The sequence below is a fragment of the Tachysurus vachellii genome, chromosome 5 (assembly GCF_030014155.1).
Source record: "Tachysurus vachellii isolate PV-2020 chromosome 5, HZAU_Pvac_v1, whole genome shotgun sequence".
NCBI lineage: Eukaryota > Metazoa > Chordata > Actinopteri > Siluriformes > Bagridae > Tachysurus > Tachysurus vachellii.
Genome location: NC_083464.1, coordinates 25,063,209 through 25,088,829, shown reverse-complemented (window position 1 = coordinate 25,088,829; position 25,621 = coordinate 25,063,209). Strand labels below are relative to the sequence as shown.

Here is a 25,621-nt window from a genome sequence, read left to right as displayed (position 1 = left end):
AAACCGTGTGGGGATGTGGTAGCTTAGTGGTTAAGGCGTTGGAATACTGATCAGAAGGTCATTAGTTCAAATCCCAGGTCCACCAGGCTTTGGGCCCCTGGGCTTTGGGCCCCTGGGCCCCTGAGCATGGCCCTTAATGCTCAGTTGTATAATTTGAAATAAAATGCAAGTCACTCTGGATAAGAGGGTCTGCTAAATGCCATAAATGTAAATGTAAACCACGTACATAACTCTCATCAATACTGTTATGAAACTTTGGGTGAGTTGTGGATTTTTGGAGCTGTGAAGCAGACATCCTACAGTTTTTTTGCATTAAATGGGGAAAGCATTTAGAGGTGTCATCTCTTTGTGATTAAGACTATGTATTTTGGATGCTCAACTACAGTATTGCAGGACTGAAGTACAGCCTGTTTTGGCAAAATAAGGTAAAAAAATCTTGTGAAAGATATGAAAACTGGGAAATCATGGACCTAGACTTCGAAAATATTAGTAACGTGGAAGACGTTATAAGACATAATTGTCTATACATTGCCTGGGTAACAAAAAAGTAAAAAGGATTGGACCCTGGCATAAACAGTGATGGCCATACAGTGTATTCTGTTATGGCATATTGTATTTATATAAAGTGTATTCCAAATCTGATCATTGTATTTCTGTCTCATTTAGACAGTATATGACCAGTACTTCATCACTCTCTATAACATTGTGTACACATCATTGCCTGTTTTGGCCATGGGCATCTTCGACCAGGTATTCACATTACAAAGAATTACATTAACTAATGTAGAAATCTCCATTAAAAGATCATAAAACACCCACACCATCCTTTCTTTTCCCCAGGATGTCCCTGAGCAGCGTAGTCTGGAGTACCCAAAACTGTATGAGCCAGGTCAGCTAAACCTGCTCTTTAACAAGCGTGAGTTCTTTATTTGCATTACTCAAGGAATCTACACATCTGTTGTGCTGTTCTTTGTGCCATACGGCGTTCTTTCACGAGCCACACAGAGCAACGGTGTTCCGCTCGCTGATTATCAGACCTTCGCAGTCACCACCGCCACGGCCCTCATCATCGTCGTCAGCGTTCAGGTCAGTTAATATATTTCAGGTCCAAGTCAGTTATAATTTTTAAACATCTATATCTTCCAGCTTCTCCTCACTATAATAACACAATAGAACATTTGCCACTTGGTGTACAACCATTTGTATACACATACAACATATTTGTCTTCACCAGTGCTTAGTTTCTGACCAGTTTTTGTAACAGCTTTGTGGACAGAAAAGTGCATACAATCACTAGTATTGCTGCACACAAATTACTGCTGAACTGAGAATCTTATCTTACAATGCGAGGAAACGAGTGTTTTTGTTTTATACTATACATTTAGTGCATACAGTATATCCACTTTCTAAGTTCACATCCATTTCTTTTGACTTTGTACTTATAAACAAAAAGTACATAATGATAATTAATTGAGGAAAAAGTATTCAGACATAAGAAATAACCAAAATCCGCTCTTTTTTGCAAAGCCATAGTTGGCTAATACTAGTTAAAGACATCTAATTCATACATACATAGAATAGGATTAGCTGTTTGCAGCATTTTGGCCTTTATTTCTTGGCAAATGTTGTAAAATGTCAGAGAAGCGGGTGTCTTCGTGGAGATTAAAAAGACCCAAATGCAAGGACAGCTAAAAACACGATTTATTAAACATATAACACAAAAAAACGGGAAACACACTGGGGAAAAGAAAAAAAAAACGAAATTCAAGACTAACCAAACAGAGACTATGAAGACAACACAAAGAAGAGGATTCCGCACTGCCAAAGGTAACGGATAAATAGGGAGACCATTAAACACATGAGGACGTGTGTTGAGACAAAAATTCTATCACTTTGAGTGCATGTAATATCATCCATAATGTTGGCCTACATCACTTAACACTCATATTACATGGGAATAATGCTTCATGATAGTGTTAGGAATGGAAAATGTTCCATCACTTTAGTTTACATTTACGCCCTTATTTGTAAAACATTACGATCAATCGTCAAATCGTTCATGTTGGTATACTGTATTTGGTGTATATTGGTGTACTGTATTTTTCTTGAGTAACTACAGTTGCAAAAGCTATACATTATATAATGAACAGAAAACGTTTCTATGAAAAGAAACAAAAAGAATTGTTTTTATTACTTAAAAACAGCTACTGGATGTGCAGTCAAAGAGGTGAATCCGTATCTGTTACTCGATGTGCCTGTTACAGGTTGATGTAAATAAGACGCTTTTGAATGCTATATTTTATTATGCTATCAAACGTAAGGATTGTTTAAGGAATTAAGACTATATTGCAACATGATATTAAAGGTGGGGTGCATGTTGTTTGAAATTGGGCCGACAAACAAAACAAACGTGTAGCCAATGAGCATAAAGGGGCGTGTCTTGTTAATATGCAGCGGAGAGAGCGTTCAGTGCGCATGTGTGACATTAGCAGAAAGCGATTGAAACATTGACATGGCGGATAAAAACGAAAATCGAAAAAAGGTAAGGCAAGAAGTAAGACCCGTGTTAATATAGGATCAGCTTTCCAGCGCTGGAGAGAACTGAACGTCTTCTGCGTGAAACGGAGATAAACCTTTCACGGTACAACACACAGTACTACAAAAACACATTTGTATTACCATAGTATTACTCATTGCGTTCATTTATTGATAAAAATATCCCCTCGGCCAGCCGCCCCAGCAGGTTCCCCCATAATAGTTGCCTGGGTTGCATATGTATGTGTGGGGCAGAGCTATCAAAACAGGGGTGACCCCCATTTGGTTTAGGGACGTGTTTGTTTTAGTGATTTCAAATGTCAACATTGGCTTTCAAACATCGTGCACCCCACCTTTAATCCTGAGTTCATAGCTGTTCATGAAGGTTTATGTGTGTGTATCTTTGAGTAGATCTCTCTGGACACAGGATACTGGACAGCTATTAACCATTTCTTTGTGTGGGGTTCTCTGGGGGCATACTTCGCTATCCTTTTCTCCCTGCACTCCAGCGTCCTGTTTAACTTCTTCCCCAAGCAGTTTCACTTTCTGGGTAAGGCTGCACTGATCTCCAAACCATTCCAGACCCCAAGTATATGTACTAAAACAGAATTAATAAAACAGAAAGTATTGATGAACTTGTTTATTAGGCTTCTGAAAAACAAATAGATAACTGGTTGACTTGAGGTAAACAAGGAAATTGTATGTAAGTTTTAATGGTGTAATATGTATTTGTTTCTCAACAGGAAGTGCGCAGAACACATTAGCACAACCAGTGGTGTGGTTGACTATTGCTTTGGCTACAGTCATTTGCATTGCCCCTGTGGTTACCTTTCGATTCCTTAAACTAAACCTTAAACCCCAGCTGTCGGATACTGTAAGTCAAAACATGTTTACATATGCTAAACTATGTGGTGTTTATGGGTGTGGGTTAAGCTTTTATATGCAAAATGTCCCCACAAGGAGAGAAATATCTGATATACTGTATTTAACCTTTGGTTGGTCCCCATAAATAAAATTTAGTTTTTTTTATATACAAAACAAAGTGCAACTTTTATTTAAAATCATGTAAAAGCCTAAATGGTTTCTTTTGTTTGTTGAGGTTATATTTGTGTTTAGGTTTAGACCCAGGATTAATTAATTCCATGAAAAATTATTATGGAAATCATCTCAAGGCTAGTGAGAAAAATATTTCCCTCTGTTTGCCTTTGCTTTTCTTGAAAGCCATCATGAGTTGATTCCATCTTTTTTGTTTGTTTGTTTGTTTGTTTTGTTTTGTTTTTACACCTCAAGGTGCGGTACACACAGCTTGTGCGTCAGAAGAAGTGGAAGCCTGGTGGGCGTGCTGGATCTGGTGTAGGTAGCATGGGTGTCTCAAGGGGTGCAGCTCTTGGGCGTTCTTGTCATGGTGGCTCCCGTCGCTCAGGTTATGCGTTTGCTCATCAAGAAGGCTTTGGAGAGCTGATCACGTCAGGCAAAAATATGCGCCTCAGTACACTTGCTCTTGCTAACTTTGCCTCACGGCACAGCACCAACTGGATCGATACACTCCGCAAGAAAAAACAGACAGCGGCTTCCCCTCAGCAAACTTCATCCAACTCACAGGCCTTACTCATTTCCACATCTTCCTCTCTGAGTGGCCCCCAGGAAACATATCCACAGAGCACAGGACAAACACATGTGAACGCAGTCCCCAGCAACAGTCTTAGTGATGTCCAGTTAAGCAAGACAAATTTTGCACAAATGGAGATTGAAGCTACAGTCTTATAGTGCAGGTAAACACAGGCATGTACTTTCAAATAGAAATCATTACGTAAGAAATCGCACAGCCATGTTCATAAAAGACTAAACTGCATATGTGTGTGTGTGTGGGTGTGTGTGTGTGTATGTGTATGTGCAAACATTTACAGGGGTTGGGCAAAACAATGTAAACACTGATGAGATATATAACATCTCTTTATTAATAAGGTGTTGGACCACCATTTGCATCTAATACAACCATCTTGGAATAGATTCTTCCAACTTCTGAATATCTTCTAATGGCACTTTGTAACGTTTATATAGCAATATAGTATTATCTAAGAGAGGTTTGAGCAGGAAACCTGCTTATCAATTTCTCTCCAGAATTTCATACATTGGCTTAATAATATTCAAGTCAGGCGATTGAGCTGGCCAGGGTAGATGTTGAAGTTTATACTGGAGCTCAAACCAAGACTGAACTGTTTTGGCAGTTTAGATGGACACAATGTCATCTTGAAATACGGCATAATTTTTTTAGGAACCAACATTTGGACAATAGAATTCTGATTACTTAGAATTTCCAAATACTTGCTGCCAGGAACACGACCATGTAACCTAATGATAAGGTCAGCAGAATACCAAGATTTGGTCACTTGAGTCTTCACAGATCCACCCCTATATTTGACAGTTGGAACCAGACAGTCCAAGTTGTACTCTTTCTTGCGGGTTGTCCATTCATTAACTCAACCGGCTGTCCAGACCATATCACTCGTTTCCAGTCTTTAGGTATCCAGGTTTCATATTTACAAGACCATCTTTTTATGCATTTTTGCATTGATGTCTATGATTAAGGTTTTAGCAGTTGTAATTTCTCCATGGATTTTGCCATTGTGAAGTTCTCTGAGGACTATTTTTGTGGAAGCTTGGTCTTTAAGGTGGATATAAAGTCCTGCTGTCACTTTCGCTGCAGCAGTTCTGTGTTGTTTGAACACAATCTTTCCTAGTCTTCAATGATCATTAAACCCTATCATTAAGTTTTGATTTTCATACACGATTATTCTTTGCTGATGAAGTCCTGACATGCTTTGTATACGCAGTCCTAACCATGGAGTCTATTGCTCATAAAACAAAGAGTTGGTCTATAAAGGTTATAGATTTTCCTGCTAAATGGGCTCCCATGAAAATATTGTCAGAATAGCCTACACAAATATTAACAATGGCTGTTCACATTATTTTGTCCAACCCCTGTATATACAAGGTATATATTTATTATACCTTGTACAATGCATGTGTAATCAGTAATCACTCGTATTATAAACATGTTTAAACACTTGGACGTAAAGTCCAATGAACATGATGCAGTTTTGCGTCAGCTGTGGACGGAGAGGAGGCAAGTTAAACCTGTAGGTATTACATGATGATTCTCACTTGTGACTTGATACCACCTCTGGATTGTCCATGTGGCATGTGTGTGCAGCAGGCTAAGCCAGTTACATCATTAGCTCTCTTGTTATAGCAGTCCCTGAAAGGTTGGTAAAAGGTGGTGAAAAGTCTCAGGTGAGAATCATCACACGTTACCTGAAGGTTCAACCTGCTTCCTGTCTGTCTGTAGCTGACACTGGATTACACTTCTGCTGCAAATGCTTTGACAGAGTCAGAGAAGATTCACAGAGGTGAAACACTGTATAAAAAGGAAATTATTAGATACATTAAAAAACGGATTCTGTAATTAAAGAAAATATTTCCCTGTAAAAGTCCCTTAATATCCTTAATTCATAAGTGAAGCAAATGGCAGGATACATCTGCTTAGGGGCATTTCTGCCTTTTATTCAGTAGCAGCATTACCTGCTCTCTCCATTATAGGAAACTCTGTTTGGCAGCCTGGGGACAGGAACACGGCACAATGGAGCCAGCAATATTTATCAACTTCATTCCGTCGGGAAAACATCCACTGGCAAGTGATGCAGACACACTTAGTGTGAACTCCTCCTTGAATGTTTCACTTATCTTACATCTAACTGAATACAAGGCCTTTCATATCAAGAACTCATTGGCATTGTGATATACAGACATAAGTAAAAAAAAAAAAAGACCTCTAAGTGTGCAAACAGCAACAGCACTGAAAAAGGTATACTTAAAAACACACATACTGTTTCCTGTTGTTTCTGTCTCTGTTGTGTTGTGTGTACGTTTCGCTGCATAACATTTTGATTCAAGCAAAAAAAAGTGTTCATTTATAAGAGAAAAAAAAAATAGAAATGAAATGTCATTGTGCAAGTTAACAGGCCCAGGTCCACAAAATTATGTAGTAACTAAAATTGCTTTTCACTGCAGGTAAATATTTAAAAATTTGTTTTCAGTTAAAAACTGTTTATATGCAGATGAGATTTCAGTAAAGGAAAGTCCTTATTAATGACATCAAGGATTTTCCTGCATCCAAATACTACATGGTTTTACACAAGCATTACTTTTGCAGAAAATGTTTAAAGTTTCTGTATGTTCCTGTCTGAGGCAAACGGACTTGTGTTATACGCTTCAAGTGCAGTTGCCCCGATTTAATATTAGACAATACTACTAGACAATGCATTGAACTGTAAATCCCCTATACACTGTACATAAGCAGGCTTTAGTTATGTTATATACTGATCCTCGTGTGCAAATGTTGTAAATGTCTTTTCCTCTCTTTATTTGCAGAGGTTCTGTACGATAATTGATAAACACAATGCAGAATGTCCATACTTCATAAGTCCTTTTTTCTTTCTTCATTTTTTTCATTGTCTTTTAAAGGAGTTTATTGATGATTACTTTGATTGTTATTTTAGTGCCTGACAGCACTTTCCACCTACATGAGTATGGGTTAGAGGTCTGTAGCATGGCTACTCATGAAAGCGCAATACTTGAAAACATATTCATGATACACAAATGACACTAAATGTCCAGTTTAATAGGACAACTGCTTATTCATGCAATTATCAGCCTATGATGTGGCAGTAATGAAATGCATAAAATCATGTTGGTATCGATCAGAGCCTCGGTTATTGATCACATTAAAAATCTAAATGGTTGGGAAAATGTCATATCAATTACTTTTGCCATGGCATGACTGTTAGTGCAATCTACAGTGACCAAATAATATGTGGTGTGAACATTAAATTAAGCTCTTAAACCTGCATTGTTTAATGCATTGCCCTGCTGTCAGATGATTGGCTGATTGTATATTTGCTTGAATGAGCAGGGGTTCAGGTATTCCTAATAATGTGCATGGTCTGTGTATTTCATGGAATTGCAGTTTTGCTTTACAGAATGCTAGAAAAGAAAAGAAAGGAAAGTGAAAAATTCAGCTATTAACTATTTGTTATTGTTGCATTGACGGAGCTGATCAGTGGTCAAAAGATACCTGCTATATTTTTTGTCTACTCTGCCATAATTTATCATGGTATGGATTATATACCGTCATATTCATAGAAACTTGTACACAGACCATTAGAGGATGTCCTGATTCTGTGAATAATTTAGTGGATAAAGCCTGGTATGGACCCAATGTGTGAAGTACTTTTCATGTTGGTGTGAATTCTGCAGTTCTCCATGAGAACACAACATGAACTCAAATGAAATAAAACTCTTGCTCAGCTTTCGCATTTATCACACCATATTGGTGTTTCAGAGCTGTTCTGAGCTGAACTTCTGGAGTACTCAGTACATAGAGCCATAAATGTGCTCTTTTGGATTTTATAGGAATGAACTGGAAAAAAAAACCCCATCATACTCAAAAACCATCACACTCAATGGATCGTGTTTGTAGGACCAATAATGGTCTCTATATCAAAGTGGCCTTAGATACATGTTCAACATGAGTTGTATGCAAAGGTGAATACATGGCTGTACAGTATGTATTGTAAAACATACCCACACAACATTTCCTGTTTCATTGGGTTTGGAGTAAATCTAATCTCATTCCTCCTACTGGTGCAAAGATAACAGTAGTAATTTGCTTTGAAAGTTGAAATGTGTTCAATTGTACCCCTGTTTAATCATGTGTTTGTTGCAATAAGAGACAAGCTCTTGTGTTACTTTGTGAACCAGCATCTGCAGATTTAATCTTTAACATCATGCAGGTGTGTCTGATAAAATGAAAAAATTAGTCAATATGATTAAAATTAGCATTTAAAAATCAACTGTGTCTTGTGTCTGACATGTGTTTATATATATATATACACACACACACAAACCACATTGACAATAACAATGAAATAAATTCCAAGTTTGTCACACCTTTGTGAAAAGAAGGTCTAAGTGAAATGTCTTGTTATTTTTATATTATTATCCATTCATATATTTTCTCTACTGCTTATCCTATACACGGTTGTATGAAGCCTTGAGTCTACACCCTGGGTGAGCTGGTGACAAATCAAGGGGCACGATCTCACACTCACCCACATTCACACACTCCAGACAGTTTAGAGATACAAATCAGCCTGCAACACATTGTTTTTGGACAGAGTGAGGAAGCCAGAGGATACTCCTGAAGCTGAACAGAGGTGTAAGACAAACCTGCTAACCACTAAGCCACTGCATTTTTTTTTAAATTATTATTATTTATATATTTGTTTAAATATCTCTTTAAAAATATTTGACACTATCTCTCATATTCTGTGAACTGATTCTATAGATCTGCAACATAATTCAAGTTTATTTATTCCGGTGCTACTTCAGCTTTTGAATGATTCTTATCTCCACACAGTTTGTCTCATCTGTGTGTTTAGATGTGATCCTGCTTCACTGTTATTCAATTTATCAAACTCTCAGTTAGCAAGAGGAAGCTAGAGATAGCATCTGAGAGAAAGAGAGAGAGAGAGAGAGAGAGAGAGAGAGGGGAGGAAGAACTTCAGGGAAAACAGCCGCCCAACTACCAAGTGCTATTTTTAAGAACTGTCCTGAACTTAACGCAGACTGAACTAGATTCTGAACATAGCAGCTTGGATTAAAAAAACAGCGATATTTTAAAAAATGGGGTGACATTTATTGATCTTTTTGTTTTTCTTGATGTTTGTCTTGTTCCTGTTTGTTATCTTCACACAACTTCTTATTAACTGCAGTTATTTGGTGAACTACTGAGCCATGAGCGTTTCCATTGCGTTTACTTTTCTCATCCTGTGTGCGGTCAAAGTCCAGTGTGGTCAGGAGAGTCCTGCATGTCCTCAGAAAGGTAAGTGAACTATAGCCTTCATTTCAGTTTCTGGTGTTAAAGACAAATGAGGCAGATGATCAGGCTATTTGGTTATGAATAAAACAGTCGCATGCTCTCTCAGCAATTGATTACTGACATTACAAACAGTGTTTGTTTCTAAACATTTATGAAATTACTCAATTATGATCATTTGAAATACAAGATAATTACAATTCAATTGCCTTTTTCTCAACATACTGTAGTGTGTGGAAATAGTGTGAGGTCTGTTCCTCTTTACCCACTAATTGAAGCTGTAATAACTTAAGATTTTAAGTTATTAATAACTTAATGATTACATAAATGTTTTAAATAAGACATTGTGGTTGGCATTATGACAGGTTTATATGATGGGATTGGATAGTTTCTGTTACTAAATCAGTAAGATGTTTCACATTGCTACAGTTTATTTTTTTATTGGTTTCAACAGTCCTAGTTTCACTTATTTGCATTAGGGTTTTCCCTGATATTGTTACTCATAGCTGTTCATAGTTTATTCTGAAAGACAGTGGAACACACAGTTGTGTGTTAAACAGACTTCAGTGTTTTCAGAATTAAATCTTTTCAGAATTCTGTTAAATACTGAGCATCAGTGTTAAGTTGTTTTTAAAAAAAAAAAAAAAAAAAAGACATTTTTATTTGTTATTAAATCAATGACAAGTTCAAGAAGCGCAGGATAGAGTATGTGAATGTGAGATAGAAGAGCCACATGTCAAATGGAGAAGAGCCATATTCAGAATAAGGAACTGAGACAGGGTTTTTGCAATTTTGCAGTTTATCTGTACAAATCAGTCAACCGCTGAATGCATAAATTCAGGAAACAGGAGGACAAGCAAGTGGGTTATTGTAATACCCCTCTAAATAATATATATACAGTACTGCGCTAAGGTTTTAGGCAGGTGTGAAAAAATGCTGTAAATAAAGAATTCTTTCAAAAATGGAAGTGTTAAACATTTATTTTCATAAATGAATAAAATGCAGTGAATGAACAAAAGAGAAATCTAAATCACATCGATATTTGGTGTGACCTCCCTTTGCCTTTAAAACAGCAGCAATTCTTCTAGATACACTTGCACACAGTTTTTGAAGGAACTCGGCTGGTAGGTTGTTCCAAACATCTTGGAGAGCTAACCACAGATCTTCTGTGGATGTTGGCTTTCTCACATCCTTCTGTCTCTTCATGTAATCCCAGACACACTCGATGATGTTGAGATCAGGGCTCTGTGGGGGCCAGGCCATCACTTTATGCTGGTTTGAAGGCAAAAGGTAGTAACACCAAATATTGATTTGATTTAGATTTTTATTTTGTTTGCTCTCTTTGCATTTTTGTAAATTGACAAAAATAAACACTCATTGTTTATATTTCTGAAAGCATTCTTTGTTTACAGCATTTTTTCACACCTGCCTTTTGCACAGTACTATATATTTATATATATATTCTGACTCATAAGCTGATCATTAAAAGGTATGAAATACCTATTGTAGAATGATCTATGTCAGAGAATGATATAAGTTTAATTTATTTAACTTAGGGCAGGGGGGACACGGTGGCTTAGTGGTTAGCACGTTCGCCTCACACCTCCAGGGTTGGGGGTTCGATTCCCGCCTCCACCTTGTGTGTGTGGAGTTTGCATGTTCTCCCCGTGCCTCGGGGGTTTCCTCTGGGTACGCCGGTTTCCTCCCCCGGTCCAAAGACATGCATGGTAGGTCGATTGGCATCTCTGGAAAATCGTCCATAGTGTGTGAATGTGAGTGTGTGTGTGCCCTGCGATGGGTTGGCACTCCGTCCAGGGTGTAGCACTGCGATGGGTTGGCACTCCGGCACAGGCTCCCCGTGACCCGAGGTAGTTCGGATAAGGGGTAGAAAATTAATTAATGAATGAACTTAGGGCAGCTGACTGGTCTGAATCTAATCAGACCAGATAATTTTCACAAAACAATTGTAGCATAAACATGTAAACGTATTAGAAAAGTAAGTATAATAGTAAAGCAGTAACAATTATTAATAAGTCTGAAGTTCCCATAAAGAAAAAGCTTTCTTGTTGCCTTTTAACAACAGATAAATCTATATTAAAATGTGACTAATGTGTGACAATTATTGTCCCACAGAATCCTGTCCTGGTGTGCTGGCCTTAAAAGTGGGGTCAGAGGTCCTTCTGGGCTGCAGGGGCGATGTCACTGTGGATAGCGTGCCATTAATAATGGGTACAAAACACAAAGAGAGACTCAAGAGAAGAGGAGATTTAACTAGCCCCTGGATACCCCAAAAAAAGAGAGAGAGTACTGATACTCTTGAAAAACGCTATCCAGAAACTGAGAACTTTACCACACCTGGAACATACAAAACTAGAACAGATAACGTCAGTGAATCTGTAACCGATGCTAATCCAGTTATGAGCTCAACAAAGGAGAACATGGAGGGTGGGCAAGTTTTGCAGACTGTCAATCAATTCACTAACCCCAACATTGTGGGCAAAGTAACAGAAGAAGGAGGGGCTTTTAGCATAACCATGGAAATGGGGTTGAGCTCTGAGAGGAGCACCAGCACAGAATATGAAGAAGATGAGGACTATGATGAGAATGTGGAGGGAGTGAGAGTGACCAGGTCCATTAAGAGGCAAGCACAATGGAGGAGGAATGGTCAGCTCATGCGAAATGGTGTGGAACATGGTGGGGCTTTGAGGCTTCCTTCTCTTCAGTTGACTGACTCAGGGAACTACAGCTGTTATAGGAGAGGCAAACTGGTTTCATCAGTTAAAATCAGTGTTGGCAGTAAGGAGACATATAATATTTTATACAGTATATACATTGACATATGACAAATGAATCAGAAATCCTCTGGTGTCATAGTGGTAACAGATAACCTGTACAAAACCTTCTTATTTTTATCATAGTCCCTCCAGAGAAGCCTACCTTGTCATGCTACAAAAAATCCCACATCAGCAAAATCCGGTGTGAGTGGGTATCAAAACAGCCCATCATCCCACATCCTCAGTGTTACCTGCTCTACCTGAAAGGGTGAGTGAGTGTGTCATTCTAAGGTTGTCAATCACCATAACGCATAGTTCAATTGGGTTTTTGTTCAGATACAGTAGACCCTCTATTTGATCTATTTTGAACCACTAAAATCTTGTCAGTGATTATCTCTCATATATCGGGACATCAAAAGGCACATTCAACTGATTCAGGACACAATCCAACCTCGAGCTGAACAGGTCATGGTGGAGGAATCCCAACCTTCTAATCAGTATTGTAGAATTGTACATCCTACACAGTCAAACGTGTTTGGAAATAGATGCAGGGTGCAGGTGGTGTTCGTTGACCGTGACTAAGAGAATAAATCCCCAGAACTCTATTTGCATGTGCTGTTTATTGAAATGCCTCAAGCACTAAGAAAAAGTAAGAAAAGGTTTCGGGACTCGGGTCAGATGCACATAAACAATTGATAAAATAAGGGTGTGTACAGATAGAAAACCTGCCATTAAATATAGAGGTTAATCTTTGTCTGATTTTAAATGTTTTTCTATTATCGCAATACAGATAAAAGTAAAATTCACCATAATCACCAGGTCAAAAAAACCTTGAAATTTCTGGCAGCAAGCTGCAATGGCGCACTGTCAGTCAGGAAATCAGTGTAATCTTTGGCCACACTTATATTTTGAATAAAGGATATTAAACGACAGTGCCGGAGGCTGTGTTGGATACAGCTCAAGTTTCTTCAACTCACAAAGTTAAAGTTATTTAGTTGAGAAGCTATATCAGGTGCATTGAGTACAGAAAACTGTGTAGGGCAGTCAGTTCCCAAGACTGGAGCTAAGAACGACTGTTTAGATCACTGTATTATAGAGGTTATACCATAAACCTTTAACTCATTTAATGTTAAGTCTAAAGCACCCTTTCAGTAGAGCATGCTCTATCCACCAATACATGATTTTATATTTGATTTATTTAAATATGAATCAATCATTTTCAATTTTCACTGCATTACAAAAGCTATTGTATTTTATGTAACTTAACTTTTTGAATGATTACAATAATGACTATTATTATTTATTTTTTTTTTTAGTTGGGAGAAGATATCCCGTGTGAATTGTTCATACTCTACTAAGTACTCCCGCTGCTGGTGTATATTACCCAGTAATAACGAGATTGACAGAAATTTCTATTCAGTCAAACTGTGTGTGACCAACACAGCAGGCAATGCTACCAGCTCTCCATACAACTACATTCCTCAAAACATCAGTGAGTGTGTATGCATGTCCTTTTTTTTTATATACATACCCTACATATTGTGTATTTTATTGTATATTCGATTATTCTCTCCTTCTTTTAGTTAAGCCAGATCCTCCATCTCGATTTGCTGTAAATCCAGTCAAGGGTGAGTCTCACACACTAAAGGTCTCCTGGGCTTTACCTGCCACCTGGAGGCAGAGCTTATTCTACAGCCTTCAGTTCCAACTGAGATATCGTCCTAAACATGCCAAAAAGGTAAAAAGAACTGTGTGTGTATGGTGTGTGGTGTGTGTATGTCTGTGAGGGGTGTGTGTATGGTGGGTGTGTGGGTGTGTATGGTGGGTGTGTGTGTTTCATTTACTGCTTCTGCGTATATTTGTATATAAGAGAAAATATTTTTAAGGCCACAATTTATCTTGACATTTAAAAGAGACATTCAGGCTTCTGTAAGTACAGTACAGTGTGTAACCTTAAATCTTTAGTTGTAAATATACATTCACATTATATACGAAAAGAACCAAATGTTTAGTGTGTTTGTGTGTGTGTGTGTGTGTGTGTGTGTGATTGTGTGTGTGTAGTATCAGACTGTGGTCTTAGAAGAGGAAGAGCTCTCTTGGTTGATTTCAGACGCTCTGCCACATGTTGAGTACGAGGTGCAGATTCAAGCAAAAGACGAGTTTGACGGGCTTTGGAGTGACTGGTCCAGTCCAGTGCATGCACGCACGTGGACAGGTAACACATACAAAATGATACACACTCCAGGATTATGATGCTTTTAAAAGGACGTTCAAAGTCATTGTATAGAATAGAAAGAATAAACACACAATGATTGAATTTTACAAGTTCATACAGAATATGTTGAATATGTAGAAACAAAAAAATCTGCGTTTTTGCATCATGAAAAAACAATGCACCATGTTGTTGGGAGGTGGGAGGAGACCAGCAAACCAAGAAGAAACCCACACAATCACTGGAGGAACATGAAACAGAAATTCCACACAGGCCAGTGGCAAGACCCTTAAACGTTTATTCATAAAAATAAAGAGATCCTCTCACTCTCACTCATTTTCTACTGCTTATCCGAACTACCTCGGGTCACGGAGAGCCTGTGCCTATCCCAGGCGTCATCGGGCATCAAGGCAGGATACACCCTGGACGGAGTGCCAACCCATCACAGGGCACACACACTCTCATTCACTCACACACTCACACACTGCGGACAATTTTCCAGAGATGCCAATCAACCTACCATGCATGTCTTTGGACCGGGGGAGGAAACCGGAGTACCCGGAGGAAACCCCCGAGGCACGGGGAGAACATGCAAACTCCACACACACAAGGCAGAGGCAGGAATCGAACCCCCAACCCTGGAGGTGTGAGGCGAACGTGATCCTGATCAACCTAATTAGGACAGTTAGGAACATGTTCAGATCATAGCGGTGTATGATTCTTGTCCTGACACAAAAGAAGCAGAAATGTGGTACATTTGAAAAGAAAGGCACATTGTACTGTAGCGATGGTTCAGTATTCCAGACACTGTTGATCTAGGATTTCCATTCATAATAGTCTCTAGATTTTACATAGAATGTTGTAAAAAAAATAATTAAATACTGTATGTGGAGGATCTGTGAAATGAAACACCGTATTGATGACAGAAAGATCAGAGATGACCAGACAGTTGATAATACTGACTCAAATAATTACTGTTTACAAATCTGTTGAGCAGTAAAGCATTTTGGAAAAAGAAAAGATTACAAAGTCATTTTATATATATATATATATATATATATATATATATATATATATATATATATATATATATATATATATATATATATACACATATATAAATATATGTGTATATATATATATATATATATATATATATACGTATATATATATATATATATATATACGTATATATATATATATATATATATATATATATATATATATATATATATACGTATATATATATATATATATATATATATATATATATATATATATATATATATATATATATATATATATATACGTATATATATATATATATATATATATATATATATATATATATATATATATATATATATATATATATATATATAAGACAGTTATATCAATCAAAATGGGTGCCTAAGGTGCAAACTCATAAACAAAACATAAAATGTGTGTTTCTCTCTTTCCAGCGTCTACCACAGATCCCCCTGGCATTAATACTAGTCTGGTAAGTTCTATCTCTCCACACACATCTTTCTAAAACCTCTTTATTTCAGAAAAGAGCTTTCAGATAACATGTTTGCAGAACAGTGTTGTGTTTTATCAGAATTCATATCTCACAGTTCTCAAAACTAATGTGTGGGTGATAATAATTCTGAGGGGGTAATAATGTTAGAAATACACAATGCCAACTCTTAATGGATAATAAAGGTGGAGAAATCGAATCAGATCACACTTCGTCACTCATTGTAATAACAGAGTCTATTTTAAGGTAGATTTGAGGCAATTCTTTTCAGATTAAATTTTGACAACAGAATATTTATGCTTTATTTTAGGAGCCATTTTGGCCATTTCCTGAAGGTTCTGGGATGTCAGAAGATAAAGAGGGTGAGTGTTTGTACAAGGGCACATTTGTGTCTGTATTTGCACAGCACAAGCAGTGACTTGTAATTATAAATTCTTGGGTCAGGAGTCGACATTATTAAACTAGATTTGTAAAGTTCGTCGCGACAAACTTTGATGTTGGCTTTGACGAGGCAAGTATTCGCAAAGGCCGGTGCTTTTTGGAGACAAGTGGACATAAGGGTCAGTGTTACTTTTGGAGGCAAGTGGACAGAAAGATAGGGTGATAGTTTGGAGGCAAGTGGAGACGAGCATGTGACGTCATCCGAATTCTCCTGAGGAAGTTCCCCTCATTGTTCTGAGTGTTTTGATATGTCACATGTCCATGTTGTAAAAAGTTTTTTGATTTTGCATATTTTGGGGGCGGGGCTGTGGGACAACCGAAAGGCCAGTCGGTACACCAATTTAAACCTTTGTTCAGAGTATCACCCTAAAGGAGCTGGCCGAGTTTGGTGTAGATAGTTTGAAAGCTTGGCTAGTTATAAACCTCAAGTTTATAATGGGAGTCTATGGGAAAAAAAGGCAAGTGGACATTAATGGCATTACCGGAAGTACCGGTACTCGGATCGCTTAGAAAAGTAATAGCAACAAACTTCAGACCAGAGTCTACAACATATCCGAATTTGGTGCATGTGGTTCGAAAGCCCTAGGAGGAGTTACTCTTGATAAATTTTTGTCTAAGCTTAAATAGGAAAAGCCAACATAATAACTGTATGTACAATATATAAATATCTCGAATCTAGTCCATTTTGTGTAGTTAAAATGATTCAGCATGTCCTATTGTGTGTTGAATGTTATAAGAAACCAAATCTAAGATTATGAAAATTATTTCTACACCGTGTTCAAAATGATCATGCAAGTTACATATCGGTAAGATTTTATTCAAATACATATTCAGGTTTTAGTTTTTTTTTTTCAAAGAAAGTGTTTGTTTTATTTATCATGTTTTAAGACAACTGGTATCAATCTTAGAGAGGTTAGATAATTAGTTTGACAGGTGATCTTAGGGTGTTTTCACATATAGTTCGTTTTAAAAGAACCAAACCCAGTTCACTTAAAGTGAACCAGAAAAGGAACTAGCCGAATGTGACCTCAGTCCGTTTGGTGTTCACAATATAGTGGACTCAAAAGAGAACCCAGTTCTCTTTTTGGTCCTCTTTAGTATTGAAGTGATCTCAGACCCTTTCGTGTTCACACCTCAACTTCATAAGAACTTCATAATTTGTGAATTATGAAGAAGTTCATAATAAGAATCACATAAGAAGTTCATTCGACGCGTTTTATCACAGGTGCTCATGTACTTCTGTCGTAGTTTTTTCACTTTTACGCGACATTGTAGTGCTGTTCTGTTGTACCCCCTTTCCTTCAGTTTTTGAGAAAACAGAAGAAATACGTTTATGTTTTTATGTGTTGAGAATAGTTGGCGTTTAATCCCATCCTCTTTCCAAATATCAATAAGTGCACAGCTTTCTTCATAAGACCACACAACTCTGCGACCTGCCATGGCGAAAAGTTTTGTGTTTTCAGTAGTCACAGTGACGGAACACGGCTACAGGTATGGCAAGCCTCCAGGGACATTTGGCGAAACGAAACGCAAAGCGGACCGGGACCTCATTGCTTTCACATGTCACACACAAATCGAACCACAAACGAATCCACAAACGAACCGTACTCAGACCACCTCCGGAGGTTCGCTTCTGGGTCCTTTTAAGGGGTCTCAGATCACATGGTTTGTTTACATATACACACTGAACCGCTCCGAGAGCGTTTGGAGGGCTCAAACGAACTAGGTGTGAAAACACCCTTAGTTAAAGGGAAACCAACTTAAAGAGGTTGTTGCACATTATTAAGCAAGTCACAGTTCTCATGCAATAAAAGGGGAAGAAAGATATTTCTTAAGATGAAAAACGTCTTGCAAAAGGCATAAAAAATTGCTATATCAGAAAAGAGATCAAAAAAGATTTGTCAGTGAATCACAGCCGGGAAGAATTCGATCAGATAAAGGTTCATTTGTCAGACAAATGAATTATTATGAGGGCAGGTATAAAAAAAACTGCTGTTAAGTAGCAAACAGGTATTTGGCATCTCTAGACTATGAAGAAACTTTCTATGCAGGATCTTTCAGAGGCTGGCAGTTGTGTGTAAAGCTGCATTTCAACCTCCAATAACCAAAACTCAAAGAGAAATGTTTGCAATGGCTCAGAATTACATGAAGGATTTCAAACAGATTTATTCACTGACAAATGCCATGCTGCAGGGGATTCGTGCTGAATGGCCACCCTGTTCCAACAAGAATAAAACTAAGAAGCAAGGAGGTGGTGGAGTGATGAGTTTGGCTGGAATATTGGGAAGTGAGATGGTACAGTAGGTCCTTTTAGGGTCCCTGACAGTGTAAAAATGACCTCTGCAAGATATGAGGAGTTCCTAACAAACCATTTTCTGCTATGGTATGTATTGGCATCCTCTAATAAAATACTGCCAGAAACTATACAAGTTTAATGGATGAGAGAAGTTATCTATCTCTAAGAAGGGTGCATATATTAATATGTAACTTGAACTGTAAATAGGTTTTTTTTTGTTTTAATTTGTGTTTATTTTTTGAATAATGATCCGTCTATGCAGAACATATGACAGAGTTCTGTTTGAGTTCATTGTAACCCATTGAATGTTTTTAACTGCATTCTGCATAATTATGTGGAACAACATATTTTGTGTTTTTTTTCCCCCAAAATTTCAATAAAACTGTTGACAATGTCAGTTCTTTAGCATGTAATAACATTCTCATTGTAAAACAATATTTGAGGATAAAATTTATTCTTAATCATACTGACTGATTTGTAAAAGAAAAACGGCATGTGCATAATAATTTGGAACATGGTATAGACATATTTTTTACTTGCTAAGATGTTTTTATGAGTATCATACTTGTACTCCTTGGTGTGTACATTTATACATATGACAGTTAACAAAAGTAAACCTTGATTGATTGACTTTAAATCATATAATTTGTGATGTGCATACGGCATCATTGAGAAACTTTTGTAGAACCTAGTAATTTAATTAGAATGAATAAAATCATAGAAGGGGCACAGTGGCTTAGTGTTCGCCTAACACCTCCAGGGTCAGGGTTCGATTCCCGCCAACACCTTGTGTGTGTGGAGTTTGCATGTTCTCCCCGTGCCTCGGGGGTTTCCTCCGGGTACTCCGGTTTCCTCCCCCGGTCCAAAGACATGCATGGTAGGTTGATTGGCATCTCTAGAAAATTGTCCGTAGTGTGTGAGTGCGTGAGTGAATGAGAGTGTGTGTGTGTGTGGTGTCTGTGATGGGTTGGCACTCCGTCCAGGGTGTATTGTGCCTTGATGCCCAATGACGCCTGAGATAGGCACAGGCTCCCCGTGACCCGAGGTAGTTCGGATAAGCGGTAGAAGATGAATGAATGAAAGGATGAAAATTATAGAAAGTGAGCCAACATAAACCCATAAAATAAGACTAATAAAGCTGGGCATGCTATTACAACAAAAGGAAAGCCTCTGTATATATAGAGGATGGACTGACCTGTCTACATGTAATCATAATTGATAAACAAATGTCTTAGCTGAGGGAAGATTAAGGTTACACTTCGGTATGATTAAAATCTGGCTTGTAAATCAATCTCATTTGTCACAGCATATGCTTTTAACACTGCTATTTTAAAATGGTTTGACCAACATACTGAATGTTATGCACAGATTTCCTATGTGGTGTGCTTGATCACCTGGGTAGAGTGTTCTTGACAAAATTTTCTTGTCACCTAAGTATGGACCAGTAAAGTAGGTCTTGAAAATTAATATTTGTTTAAATGCTGATATAATTGGTGGGGCAGAGTTATATATATGTGTGTGTGTGTGGAGTTTGCATGTTCTCCCCGTGCCTCGGGGGTTTCCTCCTGGTACTCCGGTTTCCTCCCCCGGTCCAAAGACATACATGGTAGGTTGATTGGCATCTCTGTAAAATTGTCCGTAGTGTGTGAGTGTGTGAGTGAATGTGAGATAGTTCAGATAAGCAGTAGAAAATGAGTGAGTGGGAGTGAGAACACAAGGAGATCCAATACAGGTATCCTAATGAAACCTATTGAGTAGAGTATGGGTTTGTGTTCAAGCTAATTTTAAGTAATTTAAAAGAGAAGATATTGTGTTATTGTGTTGTTGTAACCACAACTCTCTCTCTCTCTCTCTCTCTCTCTCTCTCTCTCTCTCTCTCTCTCTGGTGTGATAGAGGTTAGACCTGCTGATGACAATGATGGTGCAATATGGGTGTATGTACTGTGGGTGTTGGGATTCTGTCTCCTTATCACCATCATTACTCTCTTAATCTACGGTCTCAGGTACTTTGGCCCTTTCTGCTTCTGCAGTTTTTGCTTCATGAAATGATTCTTTCACTTAAGATCATAGTGTAATACAGTGCCTTGCAAAAGTATTCAACTTTTTGAGTATTGAATTTTTCCACATTTTGACACGTTACAACCACAAACAAAAATGTATTTTATTAGGATTTTATGTGATAGACCAAAACAAAGTGGCACATAATTGTGAAGTGGAAGGAAAATGATAAATGGTGTCCAAATTTTTTTACAAATAAATATCTGAAGTGTGGTGTGGATTTGTATTCAGCCCCACTGAGTCAATACTTTGTAGAACCACCTTTCGCTGCAATTACAGCTGCAAGTCTTTTGGGGTTTGTCTCTACCAGCATTGCACATCTAGAGAGTGAGATTTTTGCCCATTCTTCTTTGCAATATAGCTCAAGCTCAGTCAGATTGGATGGTGAGCATTTGTGAACAGCGATTTTCAAGTATCGCTACAGATTCTCAATTGGATTTAGGTCTGGACTTTGACTGGGCCATTCTAACACATGAATATGCGTTGATCTAAACCACTCCATTGTAGCTCTGGCTGTATGTTTAGGGTCATTGTCTTGCTGGAAGGTGAACCTCTCTCCCAGTCTCAAGTCTTTTGCAGACTCTAACAGGGTTTCATCTAAGATTGCTTCTATTTGGGTTCTATCAACTTTGAACAGCTTCCCTGTCCCTGCTGAAGAAAAGCATCCCCACAACATGATGCTGCTGCCACCACCATGATTCACGGTGGGGATGATGTGTTCAGGGTGATGTGCAGTGTTAGGTTTCTGCCAACATAACGTTTTGAATTTTGGCCAAAAAGTTCAATTTTGGTCTCATCTGACCAGAGCACCTTCTTCCACATGCTTGCTGTGTCCCCCACATGGCTTGTCGCAAACTGCAAATACGATTTCTTATTTCTTTCTTTCAACAATGGCTTTCTTCTTGCCACTCTTCCATAAAGACCAGATTTGTGGCGTGCATGACTAATAGTTGTCCTGTGGACAGATTCTCCCACCTGAGCTGTGGATCTCTGCAGCTCCTCCAGAGTTACCCTGGGCCTCTTGGCTGCTTCTCTGATTAACACTCTCCTTCCACGGCCTGTCAGTTTAGGTGGACGGCTATGTCTTTGTAGGCTTTCATTTCATTTCCAGATGATGGATTGTACAGTGCTCCGTGAGATGTTCAAGGCTTGGGATATTAATTTATAACCTAACCCTGCTTTAAACTTCTCCACAACTGTATCCCTTACCTGTCTGGTGTGTTCTTTGGTCTTTATAATGCTGTTTGTTCACTAATGTTCTCTAACACACTTCTGAGGGCTTCACATAACAGCTGTATTTATACTGAGATTAAATGACACACAGGTGCACTCTATTTACTAATTAGGTGACTTCTGAAGGCAGTTGTTTTCACTGGATTTTAGTTAGGGGTATCAGAGTAAAGGGGGCTGAATACAAATGCACACCACACTTTTCAGATATTTGGTCAATTCAAAAGATTTGGACACCATTTATAATTTTCATTCCACTTCACAATTATGTGCCACTTTTGGGTCTATTTCATAAAATCCCAATAAAATACATTTTTCTTTGTGGTTGTAACATGTCAAAATGTGGATAAGTTCAGTGGGTATGAATACTTTTGCAAGGCACTGTATCTCACACTATATGTACCAAGGGTACAGTTGTTACAACTAGCGTTCTATGCTAATTTTTAAAGTGTAAAGACAACATTGAATAAAAATATAAGACTGAATGCTTTTCCAGGACTAATGGTATGTATTACAAAACATAAACGTGATAAGAAAGCATCAATCTGTTCATCAAAACTCACAACCCCAAACATACCACATCAATGAAAATAAACCAAAAAAATAAAGGAATCAAAATTAATACTAGCGTCAGTGGTTGGCCTACTGCTAGAAGTTCAAAACCCAGAACCGCTAATCTTTCCCTGCTGAACCTGTGAGCAAGGCTCTTATCCCTCAATTGTTCACAGGTATAAATGAACATCTGCCAAATGCCATAAATGGAAGTCTTTTATAGACCAAAACCACATCTGAATGGAGAAAAACATGATTAGCCAACAAGATAAATCCAAGAAATAGAGACCACAAACTAACGATCTAGCTTTAGCTTCTTTCTCAGGCAAGCCCACAATTACCCCACTGGTAGTCCTGATATATGAACTTACATTCTTTCTCATGTCATCACTAAAATAATCGTTTAAATATAGACATCAGATCTATTTTAGAATTTTTAAACGTCTACATATACAGCACATTTTATACTCAACAGCGTGTACATAGCATAGTCATGTAAAGTATTACAAATTAATTATGTATATGTCAAGTGTATTTTGAATATGACAAACAATAAATGTAACCTGAAAAACATAAAAAAAAAAAAAAATCAAATATTGATCTATAAATTGTAAAAGTTGCATTGATTTTTCCTCCCAGTGTTTTTGTCACGTGTTTCTGTTTGCTTTTTCCTCTCAGACGGAGAATGCCATTCGTGTCTAAAAAGAGCAGGGAGAGTGTATCTTCAGACTGCTCTTGTTCTTCTCCTTCTCCTCTCCTTCAGCAGCCCCTGATCACTATGAATTACAGCTATCAGGAAAAGGAAGGGGACGGCATCCATTTGCACAATGTTGATTACTTTTTCTCTCCCTGTGAATCTTATAGGTCTTAAGCTGTTACAGTGCAAGGCCAGCATTCTCTAAAAACACATTTGTCTTACATCCAATGACATAATTATTAATGCAGATAATTAATGGTATGTCTACACCTGAATCAAAACCTACTTCTTTAGAAATTTTATCAGTAACAACTGAGTGGTCTTAAAAAAGCTATTTTTGAATTATGTACTGTACATATGCATATTTTTGTAGTTTTTGTTCAAAAACTGTTCAATTTCATTTGATCTGTTTAGCTTAATAAAGTTTGCATTATTTTTGTGATCTAGAAAATTGAGTGTTTATTTTCATGTGTTCTCCTTCTCTAACGTGTAATCTTCGGATTAGTCAGTAGTTGGAAGCACTGTATAAACACCAACTGCGAATCTGTGACATTAAACTAAACTTCCAACACTGCTACATGTCCTGTTACAAAAGAGATATTCAATTCAATATTCAACATTTGATTCAACGTTATTTATATAGATGTGGCAAAGAAAAACACTTTGAGGCAACAAAAGGGAACCCATCTGGATGACACAGGATGGTGTGATGATAAACCGTTTCTTTTCTGTATTTGTAAACTTTAAAGTGTGTTGAATGGAACTCTTTGAATGGTATGAGCATCATAAATAATTTTTTTACATTAGTCTAAAATTTTCAACTGGTCAGTTATATCTACAATATATGGCAGTACTGTATATGGACACCTGACCATTAAGCTGGAAGCATGAAATTTCTAAAATGTTTTTATATGCTGTAACATTACAATTTTCCTTTACTGGAACTAAGAACGGGAGCACAGTTGCTTAGTGGTTAGCATCTATGCCACTGTGGATGGAGGTTCAGGTCCACACTCGGTACTCTGATTTCAAATCAGTTTAATTCAGTTAAATTCAAGTTTATTTACATAGCGCTTTTTACAATTGACATTGTCTCAAAGCAGCTTTACAGAACCTAAACATAGAACAAAATGTTAATATAAAGAATAATATAAAGATCAATAGAATACAAAATTCAAGATTAATATTAGATATATTTAAATGTGGGGGGCACGGTGGCTTAGTGGTTAGCACATTCGCCTCACACCTCCAGGGTCGGGGTTTGATTCCCGCCTCCGCCTTGTGTGTGTGGAGTTTGCATGTTCTCCCCGTGCCTCGGGGGTTTCCTCCGGGTACTCCGGTTTCCTCCCCCGGTCCAAAGACATGGATGGTAGGTTGATTGGCATCTCTGGAAAATTGTCCCTAGTGTGTGATTGAATGAATGAGTGTGTGTGTGTGTGCCCTGCGATGGGTTGGCACTCCGTCCAGGGTGTATCCTGCCTTGATGCCCGATGACGCCTGAGATAGCTGGATCCGTTGTAGGAGACGTATTCTATAATAAATGCCCAGAGGCTGAAGAACTCTGATCTATTTCTGGATTTTAATAGGAAAGAAACACAATCCAAAACCAGTAATTCAAGAGACAGGAAAAAAGGTAAAACCGTAATAATCCAAAAGATAGACAAACAAATCCATTTGAGAGGCAAACAAATCTTAGCAGGTATTCTGTGTTATACCGTAATAAAACATCATTAAATACTTATAATTTGAGTTCCCTAAAGTGGTAGTGTAGATTTGGTTAAAACTGGATTTTGGTGAATGTTTTGGCCAAAAACACGTCTATCATTTGAGTGTTTTTTTTCCCAAATAATTAACGTTGTCTGATCGTCAAAACTGCAACATGTGTGAGGGGATCAAGTCGAATGTTATAGTATTATTGATTAATAATCTCCTATCATGCTTAAGAGCTGAGATTTTAGCTGGGATTCCTATTATACTGTAATACTTTATCATCAAATCTTTTGTTCAACTATAGCCCAGTATAGTGTTTTTAACAATTCCAATTGTCTCAAAGCAGCTTTACAGAAGTATGGAAAGAGAGAGAGAGAGAAAATAAATAAATAAATATAGAAGAAGAAGAAGAAGAAGAAGAAGAAGAAGAAATACGGATAAAAATAAATAAATTAATACATACATTTAAAGTTTAAAATTAATTTAAAAATATTCATTTAAATATTAAAATACTATATATCTATCCTTATACTAATGAGCAAGCCGGAGGTAAAGGGAGCAAGGAAAAAATCCCTGACATGATATGAGGAAGAAACCTTGAGAGGAACCAGGCTCAGAAGGGAACCTATCCTCTTTTGGGAGACACTGGACAGGAAATAA

The 25,621-nt window shown here is 37.6% G+C and overlaps 2 protein-coding genes across 5 annotated transcripts in view; both read left to right on the top strand.

The window, feature by feature from the left end:
* Positions 1–8,447, top strand: part of atp8b2 (ATPase phospholipid transporting 8B2) — a 49,146-nt gene extending 40,699 nt beyond the window's left edge. For both annotated transcript variants that reach the window (XM_060870737.1, XM_060870736.1), the window contains 6 exons: positions 667–750; positions 841–1,086; positions 2,947–3,085; positions 3,279–3,409; positions 3,826–4,307; positions 6,136–8,447. In XM_060870737.1, the coding sequence (XP_060726720.1) occupies positions 667–750; positions 841–1,086; positions 2,947–3,085; positions 3,279–3,409; positions 3,826–4,302 (1,077 nt within the window). In that variant the 3' untranslated portion in view covers positions 4,303–4,307; positions 6,136–8,447. The remainder of the gene's footprint in view (positions 1–666; positions 751–840; positions 1,087–2,946; positions 3,086–3,278; positions 3,410–3,825; positions 4,308–6,135) is intronic.
* A 346-nt stretch (positions 8,448–8,793) lies between these two features.
* On the top strand, positions 8,794–23,702 carry LOC132846157 (interleukin-6 receptor subunit alpha-like). Of its 3 annotated transcripts, none has more exons than XM_060870740.1 (11): positions 8,794–8,812; positions 9,369–9,478; positions 11,606–12,268; positions 12,391–12,514; positions 13,563–13,738; positions 13,830–13,984; positions 14,308–14,461; positions 15,922–15,959; positions 16,288–16,339; positions 20,609–20,717; positions 23,233–23,702. In XM_060870740.1, the coding sequence occupies exons 2-11, from the start codon at positions 9,391–9,393 to the stop codon at positions 23,423–23,425; spliced, it is 1,752 nt and encodes a 583-aa protein (XP_060726723.1). In that variant the 5' UTR covers positions 8,794–8,812; positions 9,369–9,390; the 3' UTR covers positions 23,426–23,702. The 3 variants fall into 3 exon arrangements, with proteins under 3 accessions (XP_060726723.1, XP_060726724.1, XP_060726722.1); XM_060870741.1 differs by lacking the exon at positions 8,794–8,812 and adding an exon at positions 9,106–9,284; XM_060870739.1 differs by lacking the exon at positions 8,794–8,812 and having other exon boundaries at positions 9,107–9,478.
* Positions 23,703–25,621: the final 1,919 nt, after the last annotated feature.

What these genes read in the sequence shown, in the direction of transcription:
- LOC132846157 (XM_060870740.1), top strand. Translation starts at nt 9,391, where the DNA reads ATGAGCGTTTCCATTGCGTTTACTTTTCTCATCCTGTGTGCGGTCAAA. An exon ending in TCCTGCATGTCCTCAGAAAG is followed by an intron (nt 9,479 to 11,605) that starts GTAAGTGAACTA and finishes ATTGTCCCACAG; the next exon opens with AATCCTGTCCTGGTGTGCTG. An exon ending in GATGTCAGAAGATAAAGAGG is followed by an intron (nt 16,340 to 20,608) that starts GTGAGTGTTTGT and finishes CTGGTGTGATAG; the next exon opens with AGGTTAGACCTGCTGATGAC.